Below are 27,314 nucleotides of genomic sequence, written 5' to 3'. Positions count from 1 at the left end.
TCAGTCACTGGGTTTACTGTGTATTTGAGTTTTGAGTCTAAACCTAAATGCTCTAAATAGGATTTCAACAATGTAACAAATATGTGACATGGGAGTCTTTCTCCAAGAGGCAATAAATCAACTCTTCAGTGCAAACTGTTTACCATTTAAAAAATATTTGCAGAACAATTTCTGACACGTATAGGGCATCTGCATGGTTGTGAATGTCCTGCACAATGACGTTTTCTTATCTGGTGATCATTTGAAATTCTATTCTGAGAACTTGATTTAGTAAAGTGGAACAAAACTAACCTCAGTCACATTTATTAAAATCTTTATGTACCGATAAGTTATTAGTCAGTTAACATGCCGACATCTATGACGACATCAACTAAATGTTCATTAATGTGAGTAAGCTGATTGTCACCCTCACTGAAGACTGAGGCAATACTGCCACCATGTGGCTCATTGCAAGACTGCGACTAGAAGCACAACAGCAGACGCAATGGAAACTTAGAGCTCATTAACCATGAGGCCAAAAGTGGATCTGATGAGTGTGATCGCTGTAATATAGAGCTAGTGTAAACATATTAATAAATGGCATGCATGTCAAGATAACTAACAGAATATTAAGTATAAAGGTGCATGTGAGACATGAGTAATTAAATTTGTTGTATAGTATTGCAGAAATGGTAGGCAACAGTGGTTGTAACATCAACAGCAAGAAAATAATCAGATATGGACAAAACTGTTTAATTTGACTTTTATTCATTGGTGAAAGGAAGACTTGAAGCAGCAAGATCTGATGAAAAACCTGGGCAAGGCACTGTCTGTCAATTTACGTTATGTTTCAGCCCTTTTTTGATTCAAGACAAAATATTGAGTAGCATCTTTTAATACATTTCTTTTTCACACATGATGACTGAATTACACTTGTTTCTTAAAAAGAAGGCTGTCAATAAATGGTGCTTCAGGTAGAACATACAGTGCAGCATTATAAAAGTTATTGTCAAAGGCATGGAAATGTATCCAAAGCAGCAATGACTGCATTTTTACATTAAATGGAAGATACGAGAACTACGCGCAGCAATGGGCAAGAATACTGTATAACAAAATGCATCTTGGTACAAATGACTTTCATTTAATAAGAGAAATCAAAATAAAATAAAAAAAAAAAAATCTAGAACACATTTATTTTGAACTTGCAAAATTGTGTAAATAAATCCTTTAAACACTAATTTCTAAATATCCAAGAACAAGCAAAACCCTTCACGTCTGAGTGCCAACATGTAATCTGGAACATTGGCACAAGGAAGTCATTCATTTTTATGCAAAATGTTTTGGCCTTGTTTTAAAAATCTCCATCCGTGCTATTTTTCCTTTTGCCTGGTATTTTGGCGTTTCATTGGTCCTATCACAGGCTTTAGGGTGTGCTTGTTCCATCAGCTTACTATCACAGCAGATAGCTGTTCAATTAGTTTACAACAAAATACTGTTTTCAAAAAGCTGTTCCTTCTGAACAAAAACTGTCACCTTTGACAAGTACTTCTAGATTTTATAATACAAAAATATCCTCAGTGGTGTCTGGTTTCCACCTTACATAATTCTATCACTTCTGAAAAAATCCAAATTACAAAATACACAAATGTCATTAAATACACACAGTATATGAAAAATGCATGCATTGGAAATAGTGCCCATGTGGGGCAGTAAGTCTGTCTCGACTTGTTTTGCAAAGGTCAGCTTTAGTTTTCCAGTGCATGTTTAATGAAATTATTTAATTCTATGCATCAAATTCCATGAAGATTTTTTGTGGCAAGAAACTTCTCATTTGTGAAGAAAAGACATGACCGAGCAAGGAAGATTATACATCTACGGATGACTTTATTGGTGTTTGATCACCAACTTGACACGTGGCAACTACAGTGTAACTCGTTATGCTGTACTGATTATAATATTGCAAAAACATGTGTTCTGATTATCAAACAACAACCTCACTGATGAGCAGAATTAAAAATAAAAGCAGAGGAATAAACCAGGGTTAAACTCTTACAGGTAGAACAAAATAAACTTTCAATGTCCTATTTGTTTTTTAAATTCAATCCTGGATAAAATAGATGAAACTGAAGAACAGCGAAATTTGCTCTAAAGCCTTGTAGCTGCAAACTGACTTAAAAGTATATATGTACATGAATTTGATCTTTAATATCACGTTGTGAGTGGGGCAAAAATACTGTATGATTCTGAACACTTTAGAACACACTCAAATGATGAAGTGAGTAAATTTGCAAAAAAAAAATTAAAAATATAATACTGCTCTATTAATGCTCCACATAGACAGTTACAGTGCATTTGGTTTTAAAACTATGGGCAGCGGATCATGGGAGAAATACTACTGTCTGAAAAATCCAGCTTGCTGTGAAGAACCGTTGCATGTGTACAGCAGAAATACGTCTACAGTCACAGCTTTTAGTCTGAAATTTGGATTGGTTTCTAAACCTCTTATTTTGAAATCATGAAACTGAAATGTGACAGAAATATATAAAGAAAATAAAAATGCTAACTCAATGTGTCGTGAAATGAGGCGTGAGCCCATTACTAGTATGCTACATTATAAAACCCATGTGAGGAATGAACTAATAAAATACAGTATGTCCCTTTTCAACCAGTGACTTGCCTAAATTCAAAGTTAGGAATGATAACAAATAGAGAATCCCAGATCCATATTTGTACATTTTGCTGTGCTTGTGCAACCATGTCATGTTGTGGATCTGATTTATTTGGGTACAGAGGAAACAGCTTGTGTGAGGCAGGACTGCAGTCCAGGCAGAAAGGCCCAACTGTGCGGGCTTTTGCGTTGCTGAATGCAGACATCACATGCACTCGAACTCATCGATGCGCTGTTTGGTGTTTCCTGACCGGATCTGTCTGAGGGTCTTGTACTTGTCTCGTCCCGCTTTCATGTTCTCTGCGTGGATCATGTCGTTCACTGTTTTCTTGCTCTCGTCACGAGCGTTCGCCAACTCGGAGCTTAGAGCCTAAAAACACAGTCATCACAGTATTAAGACACCTCAGAGCAGTATGTTACTATGAACATGTAAGACTCACTCTTATCCCTGGGTGTGCAGAATATTAAGAACTTTTTTAGTGACTGACCTACTTTAGCTTTAAATTTAACAATCTGTCTCTCAATCATTTGCATTTCTTTATCTTCCTCTTCTTTATCATTGAAATGGATTTATTAAAGGAGACCTATTATGCTTTTCTGTATTTTGTGTACATATTTAATGTGGCCAAAGTTACAAATAATGACGTAAACATATGCAGAAGTATATGCTCCCTTTCAACGTTTCTACTCTGAGTACAGTATGATGTAATAGTAGGCCTGATTTCTTTATGTGGTCATCTGGTATTTACAGTTTGTAGCCTACACTGTTACATGAAGCTACTTGCTAAAGTCAGGTTAACCTGTAACCCTGGTTGCTGATGTTGTATATCTCTCCCCAATTTCAGATCATATTCCTGCTGGAACGTGTCCAGTTGTGTTTAGAAGCTTTTATTGGGGATTTTTCACAGTTTAAAGTGCTGCTACTCTCCGTTACAGCCGTTCTCTTGCTACAAGTGCACCTCTATCATACACGTAGCTACATGCTAACGTCAGGGAAGTATAAATTCTTGGTTGCTGATGTTGTAAATTTCTCCCTGATTTTGGATCATATTCCTGCTAGAACAACTCCAGTGGTGTTTAGAGGATGGTTTTTCACGGTAAAAAGTGCAGCTGTGCTCTGTTACAGTCATTTCCCAGCTGCGATGACAGTGCAAACACAGTGAATACAGGATGAATACAGGCGTGTGAGGAAAACAGTGTTTTCTGACCATTAAAGCATGTAAACATGTTCTAGTAGAAAACTTAAATACAAGTATGAACCTGAAAAAACAGCACAACAGTTACTCTATAAAAAGAAATCATTAAGAGCCTATGATTTGACCTCATCATCTTACCACTCTTGAATGTAAATTTAACATGATGCACATTTTGAGAATATTTCTTACTCTTATTTCTATTTATGTATATATTGCGTTGTACACTGCTGCATAATACATGTTTATATTTCTAAAACTTTACATACTAGTTTTATACATTGTAATGTAGCATAAGGCACATATTTTATATCATTTACACACTTTACATACTCATCATATTTTAGATATTTTGTATCTTTAAATGTTGAACACTGTAGCATAATACATATATTTTATTTGTATATTTTTACATACTTTGTACTTCATTACTTCTTATTTCAACTTCTATAATTATCTATGCTTACATCTGAGCGACTGTAACGTATCAGAGTTTCCCCCTGGAGATCAATAAAGTAGTCTGATTCTGATATCAGCCTACGTCACAAGAAGTGCAAGTGTCCCTATTTCTCAGTGCTTTCATATGACCTGTTTGCACAACAACACCTAAGCTAAAAACTGACATACTGATAGCTACATTTTACAACAAAAAGAAAGGAGTAATGAGGCCTACTTGTCCATTTTTTTGTGGTGTGATTTATTTTCACACACTTTTTTACTCTAGTTAAAAAATGGATTTAAGGCGACTTAAAAAGCATAGGTGTCACGTGAGATCAAATCGCTACAGTTAGCCTTTTGATCTATCTTTCTAATAATGTATTGACAAATCAAATTAATTTTATATTTGAGATATGTGCAATCACTTACAAGTAGATGTTTCTGCAAACGTTCGTTCTTCTCAGCCTCAGTCATGCGCTCCTCTTCGCTGCGGTCCTTGTACGTGGCGGCAGCTGTGAACTCGGCGCTGGCTTCGGCGCTGCTTTCGTCGTTCTCGTCGTGCTCGTTCTCTGCGTTGAGGGGCTCCTGAACGTGAGCCGCCATCACTTTGTTTTTGAGCTCTTCTTTGGTCTTCTCCAGGTCCTCCTGCACTGTGGTAGCCTGAGGAAACAGAGAGCACCAATGAGGGGACTGTGCATTATAGTTACAGGCCTCACTGCAATTTCAATTGTTTAGATAATTAGAGATTTGATGGACAGAAATGTATCTAACACCCAAAAAACATGACATCAGTAGGGTTTTTGTTCCAGGGTGTTTGTTGTTTTGTTTCTACACTGGTCGTACACACATTCATACTGTGGGAAACATGAGAGTTGCACCACATTATTTGACAATCGGACAGATAGTTGTTGAGGCATTTTTCTAAAAGCCAAAAACATCAACCTCATGGTGGTGCTGTATCTAAAACTATCTAAAATTAACTAACTAAAATTAACTGACTCATCATTTCGGCTCTTCCCAGCTGGCTGTGCAACATTGTTTTTATTATTTTGGCCACTAAAAATAATTTTTAACAATCTATTAAAGACACTAAAAATCTACTTTAGCCACAGGGCATTAGAGGACGCCTTGTGCTACAAAATTAACTGACCAAGAATAAAAGCTGCTGACAAAGTTAAAAAAAAATAACGGACCAGAGTGCTTCTGCTTTGAGCCAATCATGACTAAGACCGGAATTTCAACTGAAACTAAACTGTTCGCCAAAAATGCACAACTGTGGAAACCACCACTTAGCACAGCATTCTTTTACAAGGCAGAATATCATAATGGTGCAAAAGAGTTATGACAGGATTTCCTTTGCACGAAGACGGCCATCATTGCCACAAACAGCATGAGTCACACTGCCCATAAAATTGAAGGGGCTGGGCTGGTGTGCATGGTTTTTACCAAAAAAGACATGAGGCGAGCTGTGAGCTTTCACCCCTCCCCCAGAAACACACAACAACAGGACCTCAGGAATGTCTGTCCTTACTGTGTCACAAGGGAGGGGCAACATTGTCAGCACAATGTCTGACCGACAGTGAGGTTTGATGATGCTCTAGTTTTTGCCATGTCCACACTGAGCTCATTTGGAGTGCTAACATTATCTGATCACACAACCCAGGTGCCATTAACTTGTATAAGCACAAAATATTTGGTGCAGTATTGCAGAATTTACTGTTCCCCTGGTTAACACATGGGCCACTGTAAAATCACTACTTTGTACTTGTTAAGAACAACATGCCACTACCTGAACCATAATATGATGGAGGCATTATTGAGAGGATAAAAAATGGAGTCAGTCTGAGAATCATCAGTGACCTGTCTGTCTCACTTCTCAACACATGATGGCTGTAATGCACAATTTTAGTTTTAACCAACTGCAAGAGAGGCAGGAAGAAGAACTGTAGCTGTGTAACTGTGTCTGTAACCACCTATTAAAGCTGGTAGAGACACAAGTCATTTGTGTATGAGAAAAAAAATTCAGGCCATCAGCTCTAAAGCTGAATGTGATACAGTTTTCTCCTTTGTACTTAAATCATTGATAACTAAAACTGTCACTGCAATCAAAGAAAGAAGACCATTTTCTTACTATAAAAACGTAGTAACTCAGGGATGTGTGTGATTAGTAGACAAGTTGATTAAATGTTGCTACCCTCGCTAGTCAGCACAAATTTTTTCGGGGCTCCTACAGCTTAAGGCAAGTTAGATTTAAGACTTTTTAGGCGTTTTTTCAGGTCACTCTGAATTAAATTTAAGACAAATTTTACCATAATTAAAACTGAAGCAAGAGACGATGGTGGAACAGAACTGGGATATAAGTGGCATTTGTTGGCAGGTTTTTAAGGCGATTTTGTGTTTCTCACTCTGCATGTGGGATTCCACTGTCTCCATTTCCATCCTGCCATGTTTAAAAAACGTTTTACATAAAATACACCAAGCCTTGTTTGCATTGCTTTGAACAGGTTTTAGCCATGCTGCGAAATCTTTAAATTTGCACCCATTGTCACCCAGGGTACCGTGACAGCTAGCTAGCGGAGTGTATTCTCTGCTCTAAGCATCCCGGCCAGAAACAAGTGTGTTGTTGGTTGGTTACCCTGATGTGACGTTAATGTGAGAGACATTAGATAAATTATTTTGAAAAAAATTATGTTGTTAATTGTTCAGAGATTTTACAAGGCAATGTCATGAAAAAAAGATTCATAACATCCTACTTTCCATGATTTAGCATTTCGACTTTTTGAGACTGATTTAAGACATTTTAATACCAATTAAGGCCTTATTTTTAGATTATTTAATCCAATGCCTTTTAAGATTTTCTAAGGATCTGAGGAAAACAGGAAGTATTTGGGTCAGCATGTGAGACTAACCAGAGGCTCTGTTCATCACTGGCTCTACCTCTCTCTTTCTTTCACACACACAGAAACACACGTGTGCTCTCAGACTCAATAGACCAGTGCAAGTCCATAGCTGTCCACGGACGTTTAATGCATTAAGTATGAGCCTTACACACACTCAATGCGGCTGAATGTCTTCTTGCTAAACTGAATGAAAGACAAGCTTAAGAAGCCTAGCATATGTGTGTGAGAGTGTGAGTGCATGTGAATTTACACACAAGAGTAACTGCATGCATTTGTGTGTTAAATACAATGTAAATAAATGTAATTTGCTTACTTTTATTTAATGAACTGGTGTCATGTTTTTTATTATAATGAGCAATGTTCATAATGTGCAACTCAGATCATACCTTCTCTTGCCACTCCATTGCCTCTTCCTCCTTCTTCTTCTTGGCATCCTCCAGGAGGGAAATCTTCGAAGTCAGCTCAGCCAACTCTGTTGCCTGAAAGGACATTTTTTCACTTTTAGACTTTCTTGACATTGATATTTGAAGCATCAGTACACGCACGTGTTCATCCATCAAAGCCTTTCGTTTTCTAGTTTCAATACCTATTTTTACACAAATAGTGTTTGATAACTGACCAGGTGTTCTTGGTTCTTCATCTGGTTCTCTGACTGCTGCAGCAGTGCCATCTTGGCGTCCTCAGCACTCTTCAGATCACTCTCCAGACGTTCAGCCTCCTCCTGAGCCCTCTTCCTCTCCAACTCCAACTCCAGAGCCTTCTGTGTTTGCTCCTCCAACTCTGCGCGCGCGCACACACACACACACACACACACACACACACACACACACACACACACGCAATAAAGTTAAGTGTTGTGTAAAAAAGCTGTCACCATTCATTACAGTGCAACAACAAGCTTTTTCTTGAGCACTGATGGGTCACCCACCTTGTTGGGCTTTTTTCGTCTGCTCCTCAATCTGCTTTAGTCTCTCCATTAACTCCTCCTTTTCCTTTTCAATCTTTTCCTTTTCCTTTTCTGCAACTTCTCGTTTCCTCTTTTCATTCTCCAGCAGAGCTCTAATGGAAACACAAACAAGATGTATTGGATTATACCATAGTATACAGAGTATTTAGGTTACACATCCCACATAACTATCAAACACAGCGCAGGGCCTCTGTGTTGGAATTAACATTTCTATAATTGCTGTCACAAAGAACAAACCTGACATTCCTGTTGCATGATGTATTTTAAACCAGTTAATAGAAATCAATCACAAAGTGTGGTAATAACATATTTAATAGGCTACATAATAGGCTACATCAGAAGTCACATAGTGTAGTTCCTCTGACAACAGCTTATGACTCTTACCGCTCCATCTTCTTGTGATTCTTCTCCTCCCGAGCCTGAGCCTTCATCTGCTGCACTTCAATGGTGTCAGGTTTGCGGCGGCGCATGTACAGCTCATGGTTGCCCATGCAAAGAGCCAGAATTCGCTTGTTGATGCGCAGTCTTGGAGCATAGAATACAAAGTCCTAAAGAATAAAAGTAGATATTTATATTTAGGATTGATCCATAGATAGATGATTTATCAATTGTAAACAAGTTATTATTGTTAATGGTTTACATACAGGTGCTTTCTTGTCAATTGGTTTGATGACGAACTTCTTGTCATTGAAGGAAATGTTCCTAATTTCACTCCAAGGAAATCCAATTTTGGGCGTCATTCTGTTGAAGACAATACAAAAAAAACCTTTGTCAGCTGCATCACAATAGACAGGAACTAGTAATGACAATAAACAATAATGATGCTAAACATTAAAGCTGCAATGTTTAAAGACTACTTGGTCTGGGCCATTTTTTTAAGGGAAAAAAAAGAAAAATTCTGACTCGAGTTTCTAAAATGTGAATATTTTCTGGTTTCTCTACTCCTCTATGACAGTAACCTGAATATCTTTAGGTTGTGGACAAAACAGGACATTTGAGGATGTCACCGTGGGCTTTGGGAAATACTTATAGACATTTTTCACAATTTTTTGACATTTTATAGACCAAACAACAATCGATTAATTGAGAAAATAATTGTTGGTTGCAGCTCTGCTGAACATGTGCATTCATAGTGATTTGACATTACTGTGAAATCACTTACTTGTCATTCTGTTCATAAATGTTGAGCCCCAAAGCATCCACTCCCAACCACAGTTCTGTGCCTTTCTTGTTCTTGATGTTGAAGTAGTTGACCCCGTACATCTCGAGATCTTGAGCGATCTTCAGATACTCCATCATGGACTCCTCTCTGTGGCAGATAGCACATACTAACATAAATAACATGTTGCACAAAAGCAAGAAATGTTAAAGCTTCAAGTTAGAAGCACAGAGTGTTCTACAGCTAGGAGTTAAATGTACGGTAGCAAGGCTAAGAAGAAGCCTTGAGAAGAGAAAGACAATTTAAAAAAAAAAAAAAAGTTCAAGCTTCACATCTTCAAAGTGGTGAGAGTTAGATTCTGACCCAGGACTGAAACCTCCAAAGACCACTACCATCACTAAGCAGGAGACTAAGCAACTAGAGCAAGGTAGAATCAGGTGCAACTATGGTGCAATATCTCCCAAATATGCACATTCAGTCAGTATTTTGGGCTAAGAGTGTGAAAGATCCTCTTAAAATAATGCCTGTTGAAATACCAAGTAAGCAAAGATGTTTCATGTCTTCAAATGTTTGTTTGCACATGTGTGTTGGCAGTTACCTCATCATGCTCTTGTGTTCTTCATGCCACACTTGAATCCTCTCCTCCCACTGCTCCTTGTTAAGTTTGTGCTGGTCCAGAACTCTGAAAACATAAGACATCCGAGTGTCAGAAGTCATGCTATGAAAGACGTCTCGTACAAACACCCTGGCCGAAAGGTGACATCTATCTGACATTAACTGCCGTTTTGAAATGGTGCTATAAAGCTGTGTTACCTCTGAGGGAGCAGCTGTTCACTGGACAGATATCCTGGTGTGTGGACTTCCTTGTTGTAGTCGGCATACTTGGCCTGCACTGCGTAGGAAGCCAGGAGGACTGCTGTCTCTGGAGGGCAGTAGATGTCGTCATTTAGGATTCCCTCCTTCACCTGCAGGAAGAACAGCCGCTGTGTGGCGTCCTGGATTAACTCCTCTGTCACATCCTCGGGGAAGAACTTGGCACGGAACTTAAACAGCAGCGGGCTTTCCTTCCTCACATCCTGGGCTGTCACCTAAAATAAAGTGTGGCACGGGTGAGGGGCAGAGGTTAGACTTCTGTAAACAGACTTGAGTTCAACAGAGTAGCTCAATTTTGCCAAAGAAGAAAAAGTGCGTGAGACATTGTAGTGAAGGAAAACACCTTCTTATTGAGCTTGAGCCATGTGGAGAAACCCTTTGTATCCTGGTACTGGAGCCCAAAGTACCAAACCTCTCTCAGCCCGATGGTCTTAACAACCTGAAAATATAAAAGCAGAAGTATTATTCTTGTTCCTCCTCACCATAACATTAGCACAGTCTGTTCTATAATAGATCTATGAACAGTGAAACACAGGGAACAGGCATCATTTCTCATGCTGCTGTGTGTTTGTTGTTTGTTTCAACACTCTTACAAACATCAAACACAAAAACTACATATACAAATAGTTTTAAGACATTAAAGAAGTGTTTTGTTAGAAACAAGAAACTCACACTCTGCGTGTGACAAGAAACTAAATAAATAAATGTGACTGCGTCCTCATAAATCTTTTTAAAATATAGTTTCTGTTCCTTGCAGTATTTTTTTTTTGTTACAAAACTATTGCAGTTATTAGTCTGCTAGTTACACTGTAAATAAAAATAAAGCAACCTGCTGGTTACATCACCAACACATTATTGCTTCATGTAATGTTTTACAGTTATTCAAAAATATTTCCAAGAATATCATACATGACAACAAACAAAATAAATAACTTTTAACATATTCGATTCTTCAGTGTATTACTGTTAGTGGATATCACTGGTTTCAAGTCAGGAGTTTCTCATACCTGGTCAAAGAGCTGCTTTCCTGTTGTGTTTGGCTGAATGGCGAACTCCAGTTCAGCATCCATTGTAGTGACTCTCACACTAATCTGAGGAAGAGAGGACATTGGAAGAATGAGTGATCGTTAAATTTATATATATATATATATATATATATATATATTTTTATATATATATATATAAATGGACACAGACAGCATTTTGGGTTAGTGTTGTCACAATAATGTAATTTCTTACTTTGATACAATATCTTAAAAAGATACCAATATTCAATACCATCTTTGATGCCACAGGGGAAAACTGACATTTAGAGTATACAATTTAAAAAAAAGAGATAAATATAACAAGAGTGTAACATGACAACAACAACTTTTCTTCTCTTGGTTAGTAGCAGAATGACTATAGTATACATTAACAATAAGAGAGAGCAAGAAAGCGCAGCTGGTATCGCTGTTTCGATACTGAAGAATATTAGTACTGAAATCTGTCAAAATATTCAGACTCAATATGTTTCAATAAATACATTTTTGACAACAGTATTTCGGATGAAATGAATGTATCTCACATGTATCAGTGAGCTAAAATCAATTTCTTGGCAGAAGCAGAGCTTTATTATTATTATTGCTGGCATGATCAGGAGATAGTTTGCTTTAGTGTCTCAAAGAAATTGATATACGTTTACGTCTTTGAGCTATTGAAAGTCACTGATCAATCAATAAATTCTGATTGATTGTCCTTTTAGCATTTAGCTCATTTTAAATGATTCTCCATCTACACACATAAAGCAGTCAACACTGACATGTCATTCAGTGGAAAACACATCATCTTTCATCACTTAAACTTACAGTATTATATATAGAATTTGAAAACTCCCAGTTTTCACTGGTGCCCCCCAGTGGCAATATATAAAAATAAAATTGACAGAAAGCCACAAGAAAAAAATAAAAGATTATATAATGACATACTTCTACATACAGTGGTTCATCAGCTGATTTTCTATCAAGCTACTGGGAAGGTTTTGAATAAACCAGGCTGTGCAAAGGTGCAGCGACACCCCTCAGTGCACACGCTCCACAGGCCACGTCTGTCAGAGAACAATGTAACTCTACAGTCAGATCAGGCCTACTGTGAACACTCAGTCAACCACACCATCGTGATATCATGAGAAAAGATGTTTTGATGTATGCACAATTCGTTAAAGATCAGGGCCCCGCAGTGTGTACGACAAACGTGCCAATCTGGCAGTGTCTCAGTATAGAACTTATCTACAGGAAGTAACCATATCCTCTGGTGGCTGCAAGGCACTGCTGCTGAACACTGAGCTCTTCTGAGAGTCGCCTACATCCTGTCATGTATCAAGCAACCTGTCAGCTTACTGCTGAGCTATCTGCTGTAGCAGAATTTAGTGAGAACAGACTTTGTTAAGTAGGTCTATCAACCTCAGGTAACACACTTTGTCACAGCTGCTTATTTAGCCACTGAGGCCCTTCTCATTTAAGAGACTTCAAATTGTGTAAATTATATGTCATGAGCTGAATGGATATATTTAACCTTAAAGCCTCGCTCAGTGAGGTCGCCCAGAGAATACATTCATTCTGTACTGAGTAAACTGACCATGTAGGCATTTCTCATTTTCTCTGTCCTCTTAGAGATGACGAAAACAGCAGCAAGCATGTCTATTGGGAAATAACTGTGCAGGCTGAGGCCCACGCCTGCCCTGAACAACAATGGTATGCATTATTTCCCAGTTGCGGGGCTGATTAGAGTTGCGTTCTTTCCCATTCATGTCAGCAGGACCCCATTTACTGCTCAGGATACTTGCCCCTCTTCACATCCTGTTATCACCAGCAGACAGAGTTATAGTGAAACCTACAATCTGGGCCTACACCAAACTCCAACACAGATGCCTCAAGCTGTCTAGACATACTACTCTTTAAACTGACAATTATGAGCTTCGATGAACATTTAATCTCATTAGTGTAGATGAGAGTTCAGTCGATGACCACCCTGCTGGGTGTAAGCGGTTTCATTTCCTGAGTCAAAATGGCTAATTCTGCATAAAAGGGAACTGCACTCGTACATTTTCTGCCTGGTTAGGGTGTGTCTCTCATGGCCAGAATTCAAAAACACTTAGCACACTATTATTAGCACACGCTCAAAAACACCCCTCTCAGGCCCATGTGTCATGTTTCCATGACCTGTTCTTCACTGCTTTTTATCACCACAACTATTAACAACTCTTAACAAGCTCTACATCTAGAAGCATGTGTGATGTATTTAATACTTGAGTTTTTCACAAGCTAGCGACTTAGTGAGTCACCTATGTAATGTGAAGCTTTCTTCAAGAATCCTCCACTTCACTGACTGCCTGAAACTTTGGGTTATCTTTAATATCTCCATTTGCTTTATCTTAAAGGTCTCATCTCCTCTTGTGTTAGTATAACTGGCCTTTGATTTATCAGACCAACTCATCATTTTAAGACACATTCATATCCTAATTATGGTATTAAATCACATGAAATATAAAAGTTATATGGAATAAAAGTATATATAGTTGACTGATTATTTAAATATATTGAGTTTTCAAAGCAGATATAATCAAGATAACTGCATTTTATGTTTTCACTTACAATACATTATAGGCCATGATAATAAAATCCTCAGCACATCAAGTCAAATCATATTAACAAAGACAGAGCACAGCCATGTGAGCAGATCTGTGGGTCTGTTTGTGTGCAGTGGTTCACTGAGCTAAATGAAAACGTTAGCATGCTAACAAGCTCACAGTGACAGTGCTATTTAGTTTCGCTAGTTAGCATGCTAACATTTGCTAACACTAATAACAGCTGAGGCCGATAGGAATGCTAAACGTTTACGATAATTCATAAACCCAAGTATTAAGCAAATGTGCATTTTGACCCTGTGATGGCACTAGATGAAATTTTAAGGGATCACAATTCATCCATGGGGAACATGACTGTCCACCAGATGTCATGATGATCCATGATTGATATTTCAGTCTTGACCAACCCACCAACAGGCTGACGTTGCCATCTGCATCCACAGAGCCATGCCACCCACTAGCATGGCTGAAATCCACAAATTGCCCCAATAAGCCTTGAGGGCTTGATGTCAGTTTAATTACAACTCATGTCAGTATTTGCGAAAGCTGTTATTCTGAATAATTTTAAGTGATGAACTCAAATGGCCAATGGAGGAAGGGTAAGGGGAGACAAAGCCCTCTATTATTTGTAGGAAGTGAACAAGTTTGTTTGATAATCATATGGTCATTGTGCAATAATGGAGAAGTTCAACCAAAAGTAAACTGGGAAACACCTCAGGTTATCTTGTTAAGAAGAGGAAGCAAAACTACTGAAACTCACAGAACATGTGTGATTTATAGATGTACAGCCCAGAGCAGACCCAGTGATCTAAGTACAGTCTACCATCGTTATTTTTCTCTACTAAGATTCACTTTAATCAAACATTATATATGTAGGAACGTCCCCTTTTACTTGAAGAAAAAAAGTGTCGCACACTCTGGCTCCATATGCAATTTACTTAAATCAACGTTTTCGGCTACATGGCCTTTTTCAAGATTTGCAAATTTTGAAGAAGGCCATTTAGCTGAAACGTTGATTTAAATAAACTGCATATGGAGCCAGAGTGTGCGACACTTTTTTTTTTCAACCGATCTTCCTCCAGTGATCAGCACCTCAAGAGTATGGTGTGCGTTTTCTCTTAAAATTTGTAACGTCCCCTTTCACGACATTCAACTTTACATCCTACAGAAGGTAAATTAATAGTAAAAAAAAAATAGTTCAGTGGGAACCCCTGTTGTCTCAGCATTCAGTCGTTCAGCCCTTACATTCCCACACAACCACGCCAGTGTTATCTCTGTGTGCTGTTCACAACCACAGTCCTTCCAACCAAAACCAAGACAATAAAGAACATACCGCTAAGTGGTTTTAGGAGCAAAAGGGAACAACAGTGTTGACCAACAGCATCCTTATGTATGTGGACAGCAGGACAGCCCTCATGTCTGGGCACAAACCCACTTTATGCGAGCAGTCGACTAAGGTTAGCAGCAGCATATGTCAAAACAGGCTGCACATAAAGACCATCTTAAGTGTGACAAATATAACAAACATAGCTATACACAATGGGTGCTGAATCAAAATCATACTTCTGTGTCACACAAGGTCAGCAACTAAGGTGAACATCGATTTGACAATGGATCGGCTCTGGTGACGACAGTAACCATGACACTGAGATCTACCACTACTTGAGTCACAGCTTATCTGAAAGATGAACTGCACATGTCAGAGGTGACAAGAATAAGATCTGCCTGACAGACGTATGAAAATAAGGGTCAGACTCAATCCAGTCAGGTGGAACAGTCACATTTAAATGTGAATACAGGGTATGTACAGTCAGTAAGCATTTGAAATCTCAACCTTGACATTCTCAACAGCGTCCAGTTAACAGCTATTAGGTAATGCCAAGCTGAATATGAAGTGTGAAAATGTGGGAAAATGTGACGTGATGACTTATCCTGCATGAAGCACAGCACAACAGCCTTGTTATGTTATCGCTCGAAGCCAATAATACAAGGGAGATCATGTGAAAAGACTTGTGAGCAAGACAACAAACGTGTTTATATCCTCCAAAGCAATATACAAATATTGGCCTTTAATACAGTACTGAGTTTGCAGCCAACCATCAGAAAAGTATCTATGCCACAAAAAACAAATCAGTATCTTGGTGAGTAAACATAAGTACTCATCACGTCTGCTGATCAGATTAACATGAAGTCGTGTGCTGGACGCCTTGTAGCATTACACTACATAGGCCCTGTGGCTGAAGAGAATAAATTGGGCAACAGGAGGAGCGAGGACGGAGAAGAGAATAAGGTTTCTCTGTTAGCAGGGGACAGTAAACACAAGAGCAGCAAGCTTTCAGAACTGTTTCCCACGACCACTCTTGTAATCAATCAAGAATGTGTTTTTAATAAAAAAAAAACAGCCATTGTGGTACAGACTGCTCTTTCATTCTTTCTAATCATCTAAATCTTTTTTGATTGACTCTCATCTCATGTTTACTGCGTATGTTCACCTGACTTGCACTCCTGTCCTACAACATTAGTCCTGGTATCTTATCAGTCCGATGCTAATACTCCTTGCCAAATTGAGTACGTTGTCTGACCTTTCAAGCACTTGTTCTGTGCTGGCTCCATTTATTCTGATGACATATTGCCTTCCTTTTGACCCCTGCGTTTGATTGCTAACTGTGCCAGTCATCACGCTGCCAACTATAAGCCTCCTGTTGACCAAGTAAGGACTCTTTTATCCCTGCTGGTTTTGTCTGCCAGCTCTGCTTTTGGGTTCAAATCCTGTGTTATACTGTTACAGCTACTTATGCACAATTATGTAGACCAAACAGGAAGACTAGGCAGCAACATGGAGATACTGTATTGCCTATCTTCTCCAATATACATCTTTATATAGCTAATAATAAATTCCACGTTTCCAGCATAGTTCAATCTTTAGAAGTTGCCAAAATTCTTGCAGTCTCATCAATCTACTGGTGACACTGACAGTTTCAGGGTTCCTCCAGCTGAAGGCAAGTTAGATTTAAGACTTTTTAAGACTATTAATAATGCTATTGGGAATGAAATTCAAGACCAATTTATTACTTAGGGTAAGGGACAATTTTGCCCAAATGTTTATAGTAATATAAGAACATGATTTTTTTCTGTCTCATGGTGGAGACAAGGGAGGAACCGAACTGGGAAATACCAAGCGTTTGTTGGGGAGTTTTCTTGGCATTATTGTTTCTCACTCTGCATACGGGCTTCTACTGCTCTGATTCCCATCATGCCATGGTTGAAAAACATTTTGCATATAATAAACCTAGCCTCACATGCATTGTCTTGTACCGGTTTCAGCCTTACTGCAAAATCTTGGTTAAATAACCAATTTTCATTGAATTTGCAGTTAACTATGTTGTCCAGGGTACAATGACAGCTAGCTAGCAGACAGTTGATCCTCTCCGGAAACAAAATATGAGTGTTTCTGATCTGCTATCCTGATCTGTGTAAGATGGCATTCAGTAAATTATTTATAAAAGATAGATGGTACCAGTTATTCAGAGATTTTGCAATACAATGTCAGGAAAAAAAAGAAGATTCATAAAACGACCCACCTCCCATGTCTTGACTTTTCTATGACTTTTCAAAGATTGATTTAAGGCATTTTAACTCCAGCTAAGGCCTTACTTTTTTGATTAGCGAGTTCAATGTCTTTCGAAATGTTTAAGGATCTGCGGGAACGCTGAATTCAGACAGACAGTATGTAGAGGAGAGCAGCCTTCTGCTCTATTTGTTTGGTGTGTAGTAATGATTAAGGACGCAACGTTTTTCCCACAAGAAGACAACCACAGATACAAACCACAGGCACTTCTGTTTGCAGTAGGCAGTAATGCAATACTACATGACTAATGCTCACTGCAGTGCTTTGCTTATGCTATTCCTTTATTATGTACACAGTTTGTACTTTGCTGGCTTAAAATTTGTACCAAACACTGTCATTACAATGAGGGCCAAATACACTAATCTTAACTCAATCATCTCCCGTGTCATTTTAACATCTAATTGTAATTACAATGGTCGGTCATGTTCAATAAAAAAACAGATTATTTAAACAGAAATAAGTTAAGATGATTTCTTTTATTCCGACAGCAGCAATAGAAACAGACAAAAAACAGACGATAACAAGTACATAAAAAGTCTAAATCATTAATGAATAATAACAAAGAACTTACTTTCAGGAGTCTGATTTTCTCACAACCTCCAAACAGAAAGCATTGAACTACCTGTTTGTGTAAAAACCCCAGACGTTTTGAATGCAGTTTGTCCACCACCTCCACCTCTACACGCTGTTAATCTGCTCTGCTATGTGCATTACAGATTCATTTAATCCCCTGCTTGCATACCGCTGGGTCTTTCCATTTACCATTTCTCCATAGCCACACTTGTTAAAAGTTTGGTGCTCGTTACAAGAAAACGGCATTTGTTGTGATTTCAACGTAGCGGGCTAAAATGGTAAGTTATGCTCAAGTTTTGTGTAAAAGATAGTAGGCCATTTCTGTATTTTTAGATGAAAAGGTGTTATACGATTAACATTATTCACCAGTTGAGAAGAATGACAAACTGGTTGAAAACAGACTGATTGTCTGCTGTACTAATCCTGAAATGGTTCTATTTTTAAAACAGCAAGTATAGGAAAATAAAAGGGGAAACTGGGGTTAGATTAAAGAAATAAAACAAAATAGAGTGCTATGTTTTGGGCCTATATAAAATGTATTTTTTTGTAAATTGGGAGTCTTTGTGAAAAACAAATAAGTCACACCCACACACATAACAGCAGTAGTTGAACAATTTAAATACAAAACTAATTTCAGCTAAAATGTACAATTACACTGATGAACACAGACCTATAGGTAATCCTGAACTTGCTGCACTGCTGTAATGCATCTAAAGTGGAGCATGGCATCTGAGGACCACGCTAGGGGAAAGCAGGGAGGAGAACAGCTAGACCGTGATGTGAAAGTCCTTATAAGGCTGCAGGCAAGGAAATTACCAGAAGAGGAACTGATGTAAGTGCAGAAACCTTGAGTCACAACACAACTTCCTTGGGAAACTCAGGCACTGCCAGGAGGAGTCCAGCAAAGACAGACTTTCTCAATAATTATTGCTTTTGTTAAATGTCAAAGTTGTTACAGTTAACTACAAAACCAGAAACTGGGTCACTAAAACCGTTAATGGAAAACTTCTTTTTTTTGAAGCCATGAATTTTACTCCCTGAGCTGGATTGTTGTGAATGTGACTACAAATGGGGGAAACAACTTTCACTGGGTGCAGAGTGAGCTCTCATTTGCTGAATCAGTGTGTCCAGCTTCCTTCTTTCAGACAGCATGTCTACGGCGTCTTCACATGGCGCCGTAAGCTTTACTAAAGGAAACAGACAACTGAGTGTCGCAATAACCTGTCTGAGTTTTACCATTTCATCACTGATATCACCATCCAGGTGCAATGACTGATCCTCAGAAGGGATAACTTTACTTCTCAGCAGCATATAACCTGACATATTTAGGCTTTGCTCCAGCCACTTCTTCTGTTGATCCCTATAGTTATAGATTTTTAATACTGGAAACACAGCTCAGGCTGCTCATTAATAAATATAAGGCCTTACTGTCTAACATATCCCACAATCCTTTTTGGTCATCATTTATTGTCCTTGTTTATTTTGAGAAAGTCTTGCTGCTTCCTCTTGACTGTCTATTTTATTCACCACAAGTTTCCTCTTTTCTTACTCTTCATTATGTACAGGCAAAAGTCCCTACAACACAGCTGCACTTTCCCTGCAGTGTCCCTGTGCTTGTGAACTGGTCGTGACTGCCAAACAGATCCTTTAGAGGTCTTTCAGGTCCCCGGCTGTTACTTCAGTAGCAGCTACATATATAACAGGCCACTACTCTGCTGTTGTTGAGTCTAACGGTGTCCCTCTGCAGAGATTTGGCATAAAGACTGACACTAAACGAAGGACTAAAAAAAACCAAAACGTATAAAGAGCATTACAGTGGAAAATATACACAAGATTAATACTTGTCAGCGTACAGTACAGAACATCTGAAAGCCCCCCTTAACTGCAAATATCGTACAGCTCCATTTCATATAATTCGTAAAATTTAAAGGCATATTTTATGAATAGATGTGGCAATTCACTGCTAATAACTAATTCATAATTTCTAGTTATTACCTGCCTGATCGGCACAACCTGACTTACACAAAAAAGCCCTGTAAAGTTTATTCTAAAATGCTAACATGATTAGAGGAATTCCTTTTAGGAAGAGGAGGGCAGAAAAAGCTCTTAAAGTATACACCTTAAATGCCAGGATGCTTTGACATTTTTTCAGGTTGACAGCTGGAAAAAATATCGAGGAAGTGCGAGCAGAAACAATGCTGCAGGAAGAAAGCAGCTACAACCTTTGGTACCATTTGTACTAATGTTTGTAATTTGGAAGTTCAGGAGTTCACAAGTGAGTCTTAATGACATGTCAGCGGTGAAACATGTATTTTAGTAAGTTTTAACAATTAGATTCAAATGTTTAATTACTGAATGCTCTAAAAGAAGTATCATAATGGCCAAGTTACTGGCTGCTGCCCAAAATGATAGCTCTTATAATGTGGGGCAAATTATGAGTCTACAGCATGTACCCAGAGTAGAGAAAGGGCAGTCTGATGTTGTTACAGTGTCTACACTGTGAAATCTAAATGACTGTACTTAGCATCAGCTTCATCTCATGGGACATGAGTGACTCTTTTTGTAGCCTTTTGTCAGAGTGTGCATGTGGGTATCGCAGCTCCAAACTGAATGAGAAGGGTCGCACACAGATTTCAGTTCCTACATTAAATTCTCTCAGTCAACTCATGCTTTCATCTGAGGCAAACAGAAGAGGTCGAGGATTACTTAGACACCATTTTCACTCCTGTCTGCCACTGATGGAGGCATGAGCCACTGGTCTCTGCCTGCTCTGATGGTGTTTGAATAAAACAAAGAGTGAAGTCAGTGTGTGGCCGTCCTCTTTGTTCAGAGCCACACCAGCTCCAGGACAAATCCATCAAGCTTTGGGTGCTTCTTCATTTGATACCACAGCACAGACCCAAAATTTGAGCCTTTTTTTCTTAACAGTGGCTATAAGGCATAATAGTTCTGGGTGTCTCCCCCTATGCCACCTCCCTGTTTTAAGTTTGCCTCCATTTGCTCCAGATTTGGGCAACACAGCTGGCCTGAATGACACTTGAAATCCCTCCTCGTTAGACCTGACTGAGGAGGAGGCCTTTAGGAGGACTAGCTCGTTTGCTACTACAGGCCACACAGCCGCTTCCGCTGAAAGCCGATTCAACAAATGTGATTTCAGGCTCTTCAGCTGTGGAGAGAAACTTAAAATACCGTAATAACTAACGTATTAACCGTGAACCTCTGAATGAATGATCCTGTTAAAGGCGCTAATTTTAATGACCAAACAGGCGGGAGCGCGCACGCGCACACACCTAACGGAAAGTACCCCAGTAATCCTCGGGTGAGTCTGAGAGGATGTAAAGGATGTAAAAATACTATAATACGTACTAAAGATGCAATAATGGGTATTTTAAGGCTAATATTAAGCACCATTGTCAAACAATAAGTCCCACTGGGCATTTTACAGGTAGGCTAACGTTATAACGGAGAAAGAGAGACAGACAGAAACACGGTAGTTTTTTACATGATAGCGATAATGCAGTTTTCATCCTTACCGTCTTCGGCATCTTTCCTTTCTTTTACGTCCGGTTCAGGATTTATAAAAAAAAAAGTTATTAAATCAGTCGAGCAGTTAGCGAGACCAGCAGAAAACTTTTTCCCATCAGAACAACGGCGCCAATAAAACGCCTTCCTGTCTCGAGGACACAAATGTTACTTATAGCTCGACTACCGACAACTATTTTCAACCTACGGCGCGTGAGAGTATTTTTTTCTTTGTTTCGCCTTAAAGTGAAATGAACTGGAGTCTGATTTCCTGCTAACGGTACCCCTGACTGCAAGACCACACCCAGGCCGATGACAGGACAGCAGCCAGCCAGACAGAAAAAGAGGCTACAGACCAGCAGACTCCGCCTGCAGCAGCAGCCGCATCATCATGGCTGCACTCAGTGTGCTGCCTCTCAGGTCCCTGCTAAAAGTTCAGCAGTACTTTCACTCTTAACAGACACGTTCAACACTAATCTATAGGTAAATCCTGCCCAAAATGACTACACAACAGTCATGTATAAGAATACAGACATGTAGTCTACATGTACATCACATTAATACCATAAAAGCAGGCCATTTAAGAGGTGCAATCACTGTTATAGCCCACATTTTAAACACTAAAACACCCGAGGACCAAACTTTTAATGGTCTGTGCAGTTTGCCAGTAACTAGTATGTTGGATAATCATCATAAAATGTTATTAAACAGTGTAGAGAAGGTCTTTATGGATGAAAAAGCTACCTATCAGATAAAACAAATAGGCCTACTTGCCTCAGTACATATTTCTATTTTTTTTTTTTTTAACTCAAAATCATAGTTTGGGACTTATGTCTGAGGCTGCACATACCCAGCACAGCACTGTAGCTATACCATGTGGGCTCCTACATGAAAATCTTAGTGTATGTCTTCACATTGCCATATGACACATTGTGACTGTTACTTTTTAATTTATTAGAGGTAAGAAGAATAGTACAAGGAATATGATTTACACTGTGCACTTCTGTAAGTTGAATGAAAGAAGTCACAACTGTTGTATGAGTTTTCAAAGCAGAGACAACTAACAGAGCCAAATCATCTGTGCCCAAACCACACAGAAAAGCAAAATGTCCAGAAGTAAAGCCTTAAAAATAATGACAATGTCAGTGAAAACCAACAAGTTATGTCACCTGTTATTCTTAACTTGTGTTCAGCTTTTTTGCCAAAGCTGAAGTAGTAGTATTTTTTCTTACATCACACCCTTTACATTTTTTTTTCTTTTTTAAGATTATTTTTTTGGGCCTTTAGCCTTTATTATAGGACAGCTGAATAATGACAGGAAGGGAGGCAGAGAGAAGGGGGATGACATGCAGCAAAGGGCCACAAGTTGGAATTGAATCCGGACTGCTGTAGGGACTCAGCCATCGTGTGACACACACTTTACCAGGTGAGCTAGAGGCTACCCCCTTTGCACAAAATGTGACACTGTTTTGTTGAACTCTGTATATCATATATACAGACTCTATAATGTAATGTGCTGAAGACAATCACCATTACCACACACATTATAAATGGCATAGGCATGGATTTTGGTGGGCAGTGGGGGCGCAGGGTGTGTTTCATATGTGCCCCTAGCCCCAGTGCTTAAAGGAAACCCAGTTCCGGCATCGTTCCAGAAACTCCCAGCTGGACTAAGCTGTGGTGACCGGGCTGACAGTGGAGTATGGTGTGTTGTTAAAGTTGTTTTTGTGGTTTTCAACCCGTCCTATGCCCACTTATATCCTGTAGAGGGCTTAACATCATCCTGGGAACTCCACTGCCATCAGGAGTGAAGTGCCTCTTTAAAGAGCAACCCTGATCACTTGAATTTACCTCCCTTTGTTAGAGGTTCAGCTGGTCTAAGCTGTGCCACTAAATGTTTCCCTCATTATATCACAGAGTCCAGACTGCTTTATCAGACCTCAGGCCTCTTGACGTCTTTTGGTGTGCACTAAATAGAGCATGGTGACTCATCAAACCACACTTTTTCCCACTGCTCGGTAAACCAAAATATGTCTTCTCTGTCCACCAAAACAGTTTTTGTGTGTAGTACTGCTTGATATATAGCATCTGTCTGTGGTCGCTCTGGATAAAACATCCATCTCAGACCTGATTAATAAGAATCTGTGGTCAGCACTGTCAGAGTTGTCGGTCTTCTTTTTTTTTTTTGCAGCTCCAATCAGTCCACGCACACGTTTTCCTCCACAGCGCCCCCTAGCTGATGATGTCTTAAAATCTGTTTTCTCTCAGCCTCTCTTCAGCCCCTGCCTTATCAGTCCATTTCTTCTCCTCCTACATGCGTCTACGTCACCAAGGTATCTAGTTGATGTCTCTTTCGTCATGCATACCAGGTTTGTCCAGCATTTTTATACCTGCATGTGTATTTAATAGAGGTGTATAATTTAACATGAATTCTAAATATGGCCTCCAACAATTGTATTAAGTTTTATTTACATATTTGAATGATGCAAAAGAAAGAGTGTGTAATGCTGAATGTACACTTGCACAATGTGGAAGGAAACATTCAAAAAACCAAGAGTTACCAAGTTCTAGAAGTGACTGACTTGAAAACAAAGATGACATGAAGGAATCCCTGGAGACTGGCTGGTACTGTAATATTCCCAGAGAGAGCACAGCACAGAGACGTCACTGCGTTTGCATGTTGACTCATCTCTCCACTCCCAGGGCAGCATGACCTCCCACAGTCTCAACTCACTGAATGAGTTGCAGCTGAGTCAAAGGCAAAATGGTGCGTAGTTCTCCAAAATCAAGGTTGATGCCGATCAGACCTGAGTTAGCTGTGTTTGTCAAAAACTCTTAGCTGGACAAAGAGATTAGACTCCAGTACTCTTTTATCATGGTTAGTTTTACAGTGGTCACGGTCTTAACAATCTTATGTTAACAGTACACTGTGCTGTACATGATGTTAAAAAAAAAAAAAACAGCTACTGAACTCTGCACTGCTTTAATTCACTAATTTAATGTTTTGATTTGTTAGAAGTCAGCTACGGACAAAAGGTCTCAGCAGCTGTGGCCTCCTTTTTACTGCATTAGTTAAATGGGATGTTGTAGTGTCTCTTTATAAAACAAATCAAGGTAATACCATGAAAGTATTTTCACAGGTCTGTGTGTCCTAATGACTCATGCCCTGAACCATTACACCATTTAACCAGCAGATAGTGTACATGTGCTGTGTAACCTGTTGCACCACAGCTGCTGTACTTGGAGGGGTTGAAGCTATTAGACACACAATGAATGTGTGAAAACATTTAGTGTATATATCCACAAAAATGGTACACTGCCGAAAAGGAAAACATGTCTGCGTCCCACATTAAGACAATAACTAAGTCAGCCTACTGTCACACTACTGGACACTGTCACTCACTCCAGAGATCTTTACACTTCCTGTCTCTGAGAGAATCAATTTCAAAATACTGTTGGTTTACAAACCACTGAATGATTTAGCGCCCAAATACATTTCTGACCGTCTGGTGCACTATGAACAATCAAGACCTCTCTGGTCTTCTGTGACAGGTCTGCTTTGTGTCGCCAGAGTCAAAACTAAATATGGGGAAGCAGCATTGTTTTTAAGCTCCACATATCTGGAACAAATTCCCAGAAAACTGTAGGTCTGCTGTGATTCCAAGTTCTCTCAGACCTTTCTGTTTGTCGCTGCCTTGTATTAAATCAAATATTTATTCATGTCTTACACTGCACTGTAACTTTTATTTTTGTTTTATAACTAGTATATTTCAGCTTGTTCATATTTTCTATTCTCTTGCTCTTTTTATATTGTATTTAAATATCCTTTGTCTCAATGCAGTTGTTTTATGTAAAGCACTTTGAATTCCCCTGTTGCCTAAATGTACCATATAAATAAAGATGTCTCACCTTGTGAGCATTTTGGCAAACATTTGCATCTTTCATTGATATCTGACACCATGTAAACAGCGCTACTAAGTTTGCCATTTGGTTTAGATTACTTGTTTACTTCTTTACTTTCCTTCTTTACTTTAACTTGTTTGTTGAGATCCTTTTAATGTAGTAGGGCTTTCCCAGACCTCTTCCAAACCTCTGGCATACACCATAAAATAAAAAATTAGAAATGACATTATTTGGTCTTATTGTTTCTAATCAGCCCAGTCACCAGGGGAAAAAAGCCAGCATACATTATTGCAAATAACAGATAAGTTGTGTTTGTATGTTTTCTATGTACCATATCAATGTTTCTAAAGATGTAGTTCAGATTACATGTGTATGAGCAGAGTTTCTCATCAGGAGGAGGAGATGGTGGAGATGAGCCATGTGTTTTTTAGCGTCACACTGTGATATTCTCAGAGATTTTGGGGCGACTACAACCAGGTATTTTTTTGGCCAATGTCGGTACATTACCAGCGGTGACAGTGGCAACAACAACCAGGTTTTGTTTTAAGGCGTCATCAGCACATTTCCGGCAGTGGTTGTGGCAACGACTGTGTATCTTAAGCCAAAATATGATCTTTTCCTTACCATAACCAAGTGTTTTTTATGCCTAAACCTAACCATATGCTGTCCACAGCATGTCACAACTTAAGAGTGAAAATTTAAGCAGCATACAGTGCTGGAGGCCGAGAGATAAGTTCTACAAAAGGAAAGCATTTTCTTTACTTTCTTCACTTGAGACACCACAATTTCCAAATTTTAATGCGTCATTTCATTCATGTTAATAACCACAGTTGCAACAGAACACTTTCAACACAGCTTTTGTAATCTTGCGTCTTTCCTGTCTCATTAAAAACAATAAAACACAGTTTGGACATAGTTTTGCTTTATTTATGGAGAGAAACACATTTTGTCATTAAGACTTACATTTTGTTTGAGCCCACGGACCCAAATAGTCTATTTTTGTATATTTTGGTCTATAAAAGCAATGCTATCCAGTCAGAGTGGATTACAATACTGCAGATCATCACAACACAAAACACTTGCTTTATATATCCCTTTTTGTACATTGCAGACACATCGGTCTACTCAGACAGGAGACCTATTTCAGAAATGTGACCACTGCATTTCTCAGTATTAGAAAACAACCGTGTGATTAAAATGTTTGTGTGATTTCACCTGAGTATTACACTGTATATGCACAGTTGTGTTCAAATATGTACCTCTGTACGTTTGTAAGCCAACCAACGATGACATGTTTAAATTATTTCGTAGCAGGAACTTCAAGACGTCAAGAGGTTCACCATCATTTGACCACAACTGTTTGTGTGTGTGTTTGAACCAATCATCATAACAGGTGCGTCATGTGTGCACATCAAAAATCACTTTGGTCTTGATCTTAGCCATTAACAACTGATTCTGAACTTAATATTACATTGACAACATCACTGTGAAAATAGCACTAGTCTAATTTCCATAGGGCTGTTCATTTCAAACAACAGTATGCAAACTGGCCTCAGATACCAAAATTACAATTGGTGAACAATTCAATAGTAAAATAAATCACAATTCAACACACTCTTTGTCAACATACAGGGTTAGTCATTAAATCAACTGCCAACACTCCCAATAAATTCCCATTTTAAAAAGGATCTGTATCGAACACAAATCTGTGTAAAAACTGACAGACTGACAGATCTGCTCTCTGCGTCTCATCTTACACACAGGTTTGCGTTTGCTCTTACTCTTAAGTTTACATTTTGTGGAAACAAAATCCTTTATCCCCTGAAATATAGAATTCATTGCATGACAACCCATGTGTTCAATCACAATAAATTATGTTTGACAAG

General features: G+C 38.8%; 1 protein-coding gene across 2 annotated transcripts; it reads right to left on the bottom strand.

Annotated features, from left to right (window-relative positions):
* Positions 1-730: 730 nt before the first annotated feature.
* Positions 731-21,843, bottom strand: msna (moesin a). 2 transcript variants are annotated; one of them, XM_049591949.1, is made up of 13 exons: positions 21,537-21,843; positions 11,185-11,268; positions 10,521-10,616; positions 10,118-10,392; positions 9,903-9,986; positions 9,308-9,454; positions 8,790-8,886; positions 8,530-8,693; positions 8,107-8,237; positions 7,798-7,958; positions 7,565-7,657; positions 4,708-4,938; positions 731-3,017 (listed from the first exon to the last, which is right to left on the bottom strand). In XM_049591949.1, the coding sequence occupies exons 1-13, from the start codon at positions 21,546-21,548 to the stop codon at positions 2,853-2,855; spliced, it is 1,740 nt and encodes a 579-aa protein (XP_049447906.1). In that variant the 5' UTR covers positions 21,549-21,843; the 3' UTR covers positions 731-2,852. The 2 variants fall into 2 exon arrangements, with proteins under 2 accessions (XP_049447906.1, XP_049447907.1); XM_049591950.1 differs by lacking the exons at positions 10,118-10,392; positions 10,521-10,616; positions 21,537-21,843 and having other exon boundaries at positions 11,185-11,243.
* Positions 21,844-27,314: the final 5,471 nt, after the last annotated feature.

Source organism: Epinephelus fuscoguttatus, linkage group LG12 (assembly GCF_011397635.1).
Source record: "Epinephelus fuscoguttatus linkage group LG12, E.fuscoguttatus.final_Chr_v1".
NCBI lineage: Eukaryota > Metazoa > Chordata > Actinopteri > Perciformes > Serranidae > Epinephelus > Epinephelus fuscoguttatus.
This window is presented reverse-complemented; position numbering and strand designations above follow the sequence as displayed.

Coding starts and splice junctions, on each gene's coding strand:
- msna (XM_049591949.1), bottom strand. Junction 9,987..10,117: donor GAACAGCTGCTCCCTCAGAG/GTAACACAGCTT, acceptor TTATGTTTTCAG/AGTTCTGGACCAGCACAAAC. Junction 7,959..8,106: donor GACGAAAAAAGCCCAACAAG/GTGGGTGACCCA, acceptor GCGCGCGCGCAG/AGTTGGAGGAGCAAACACAG.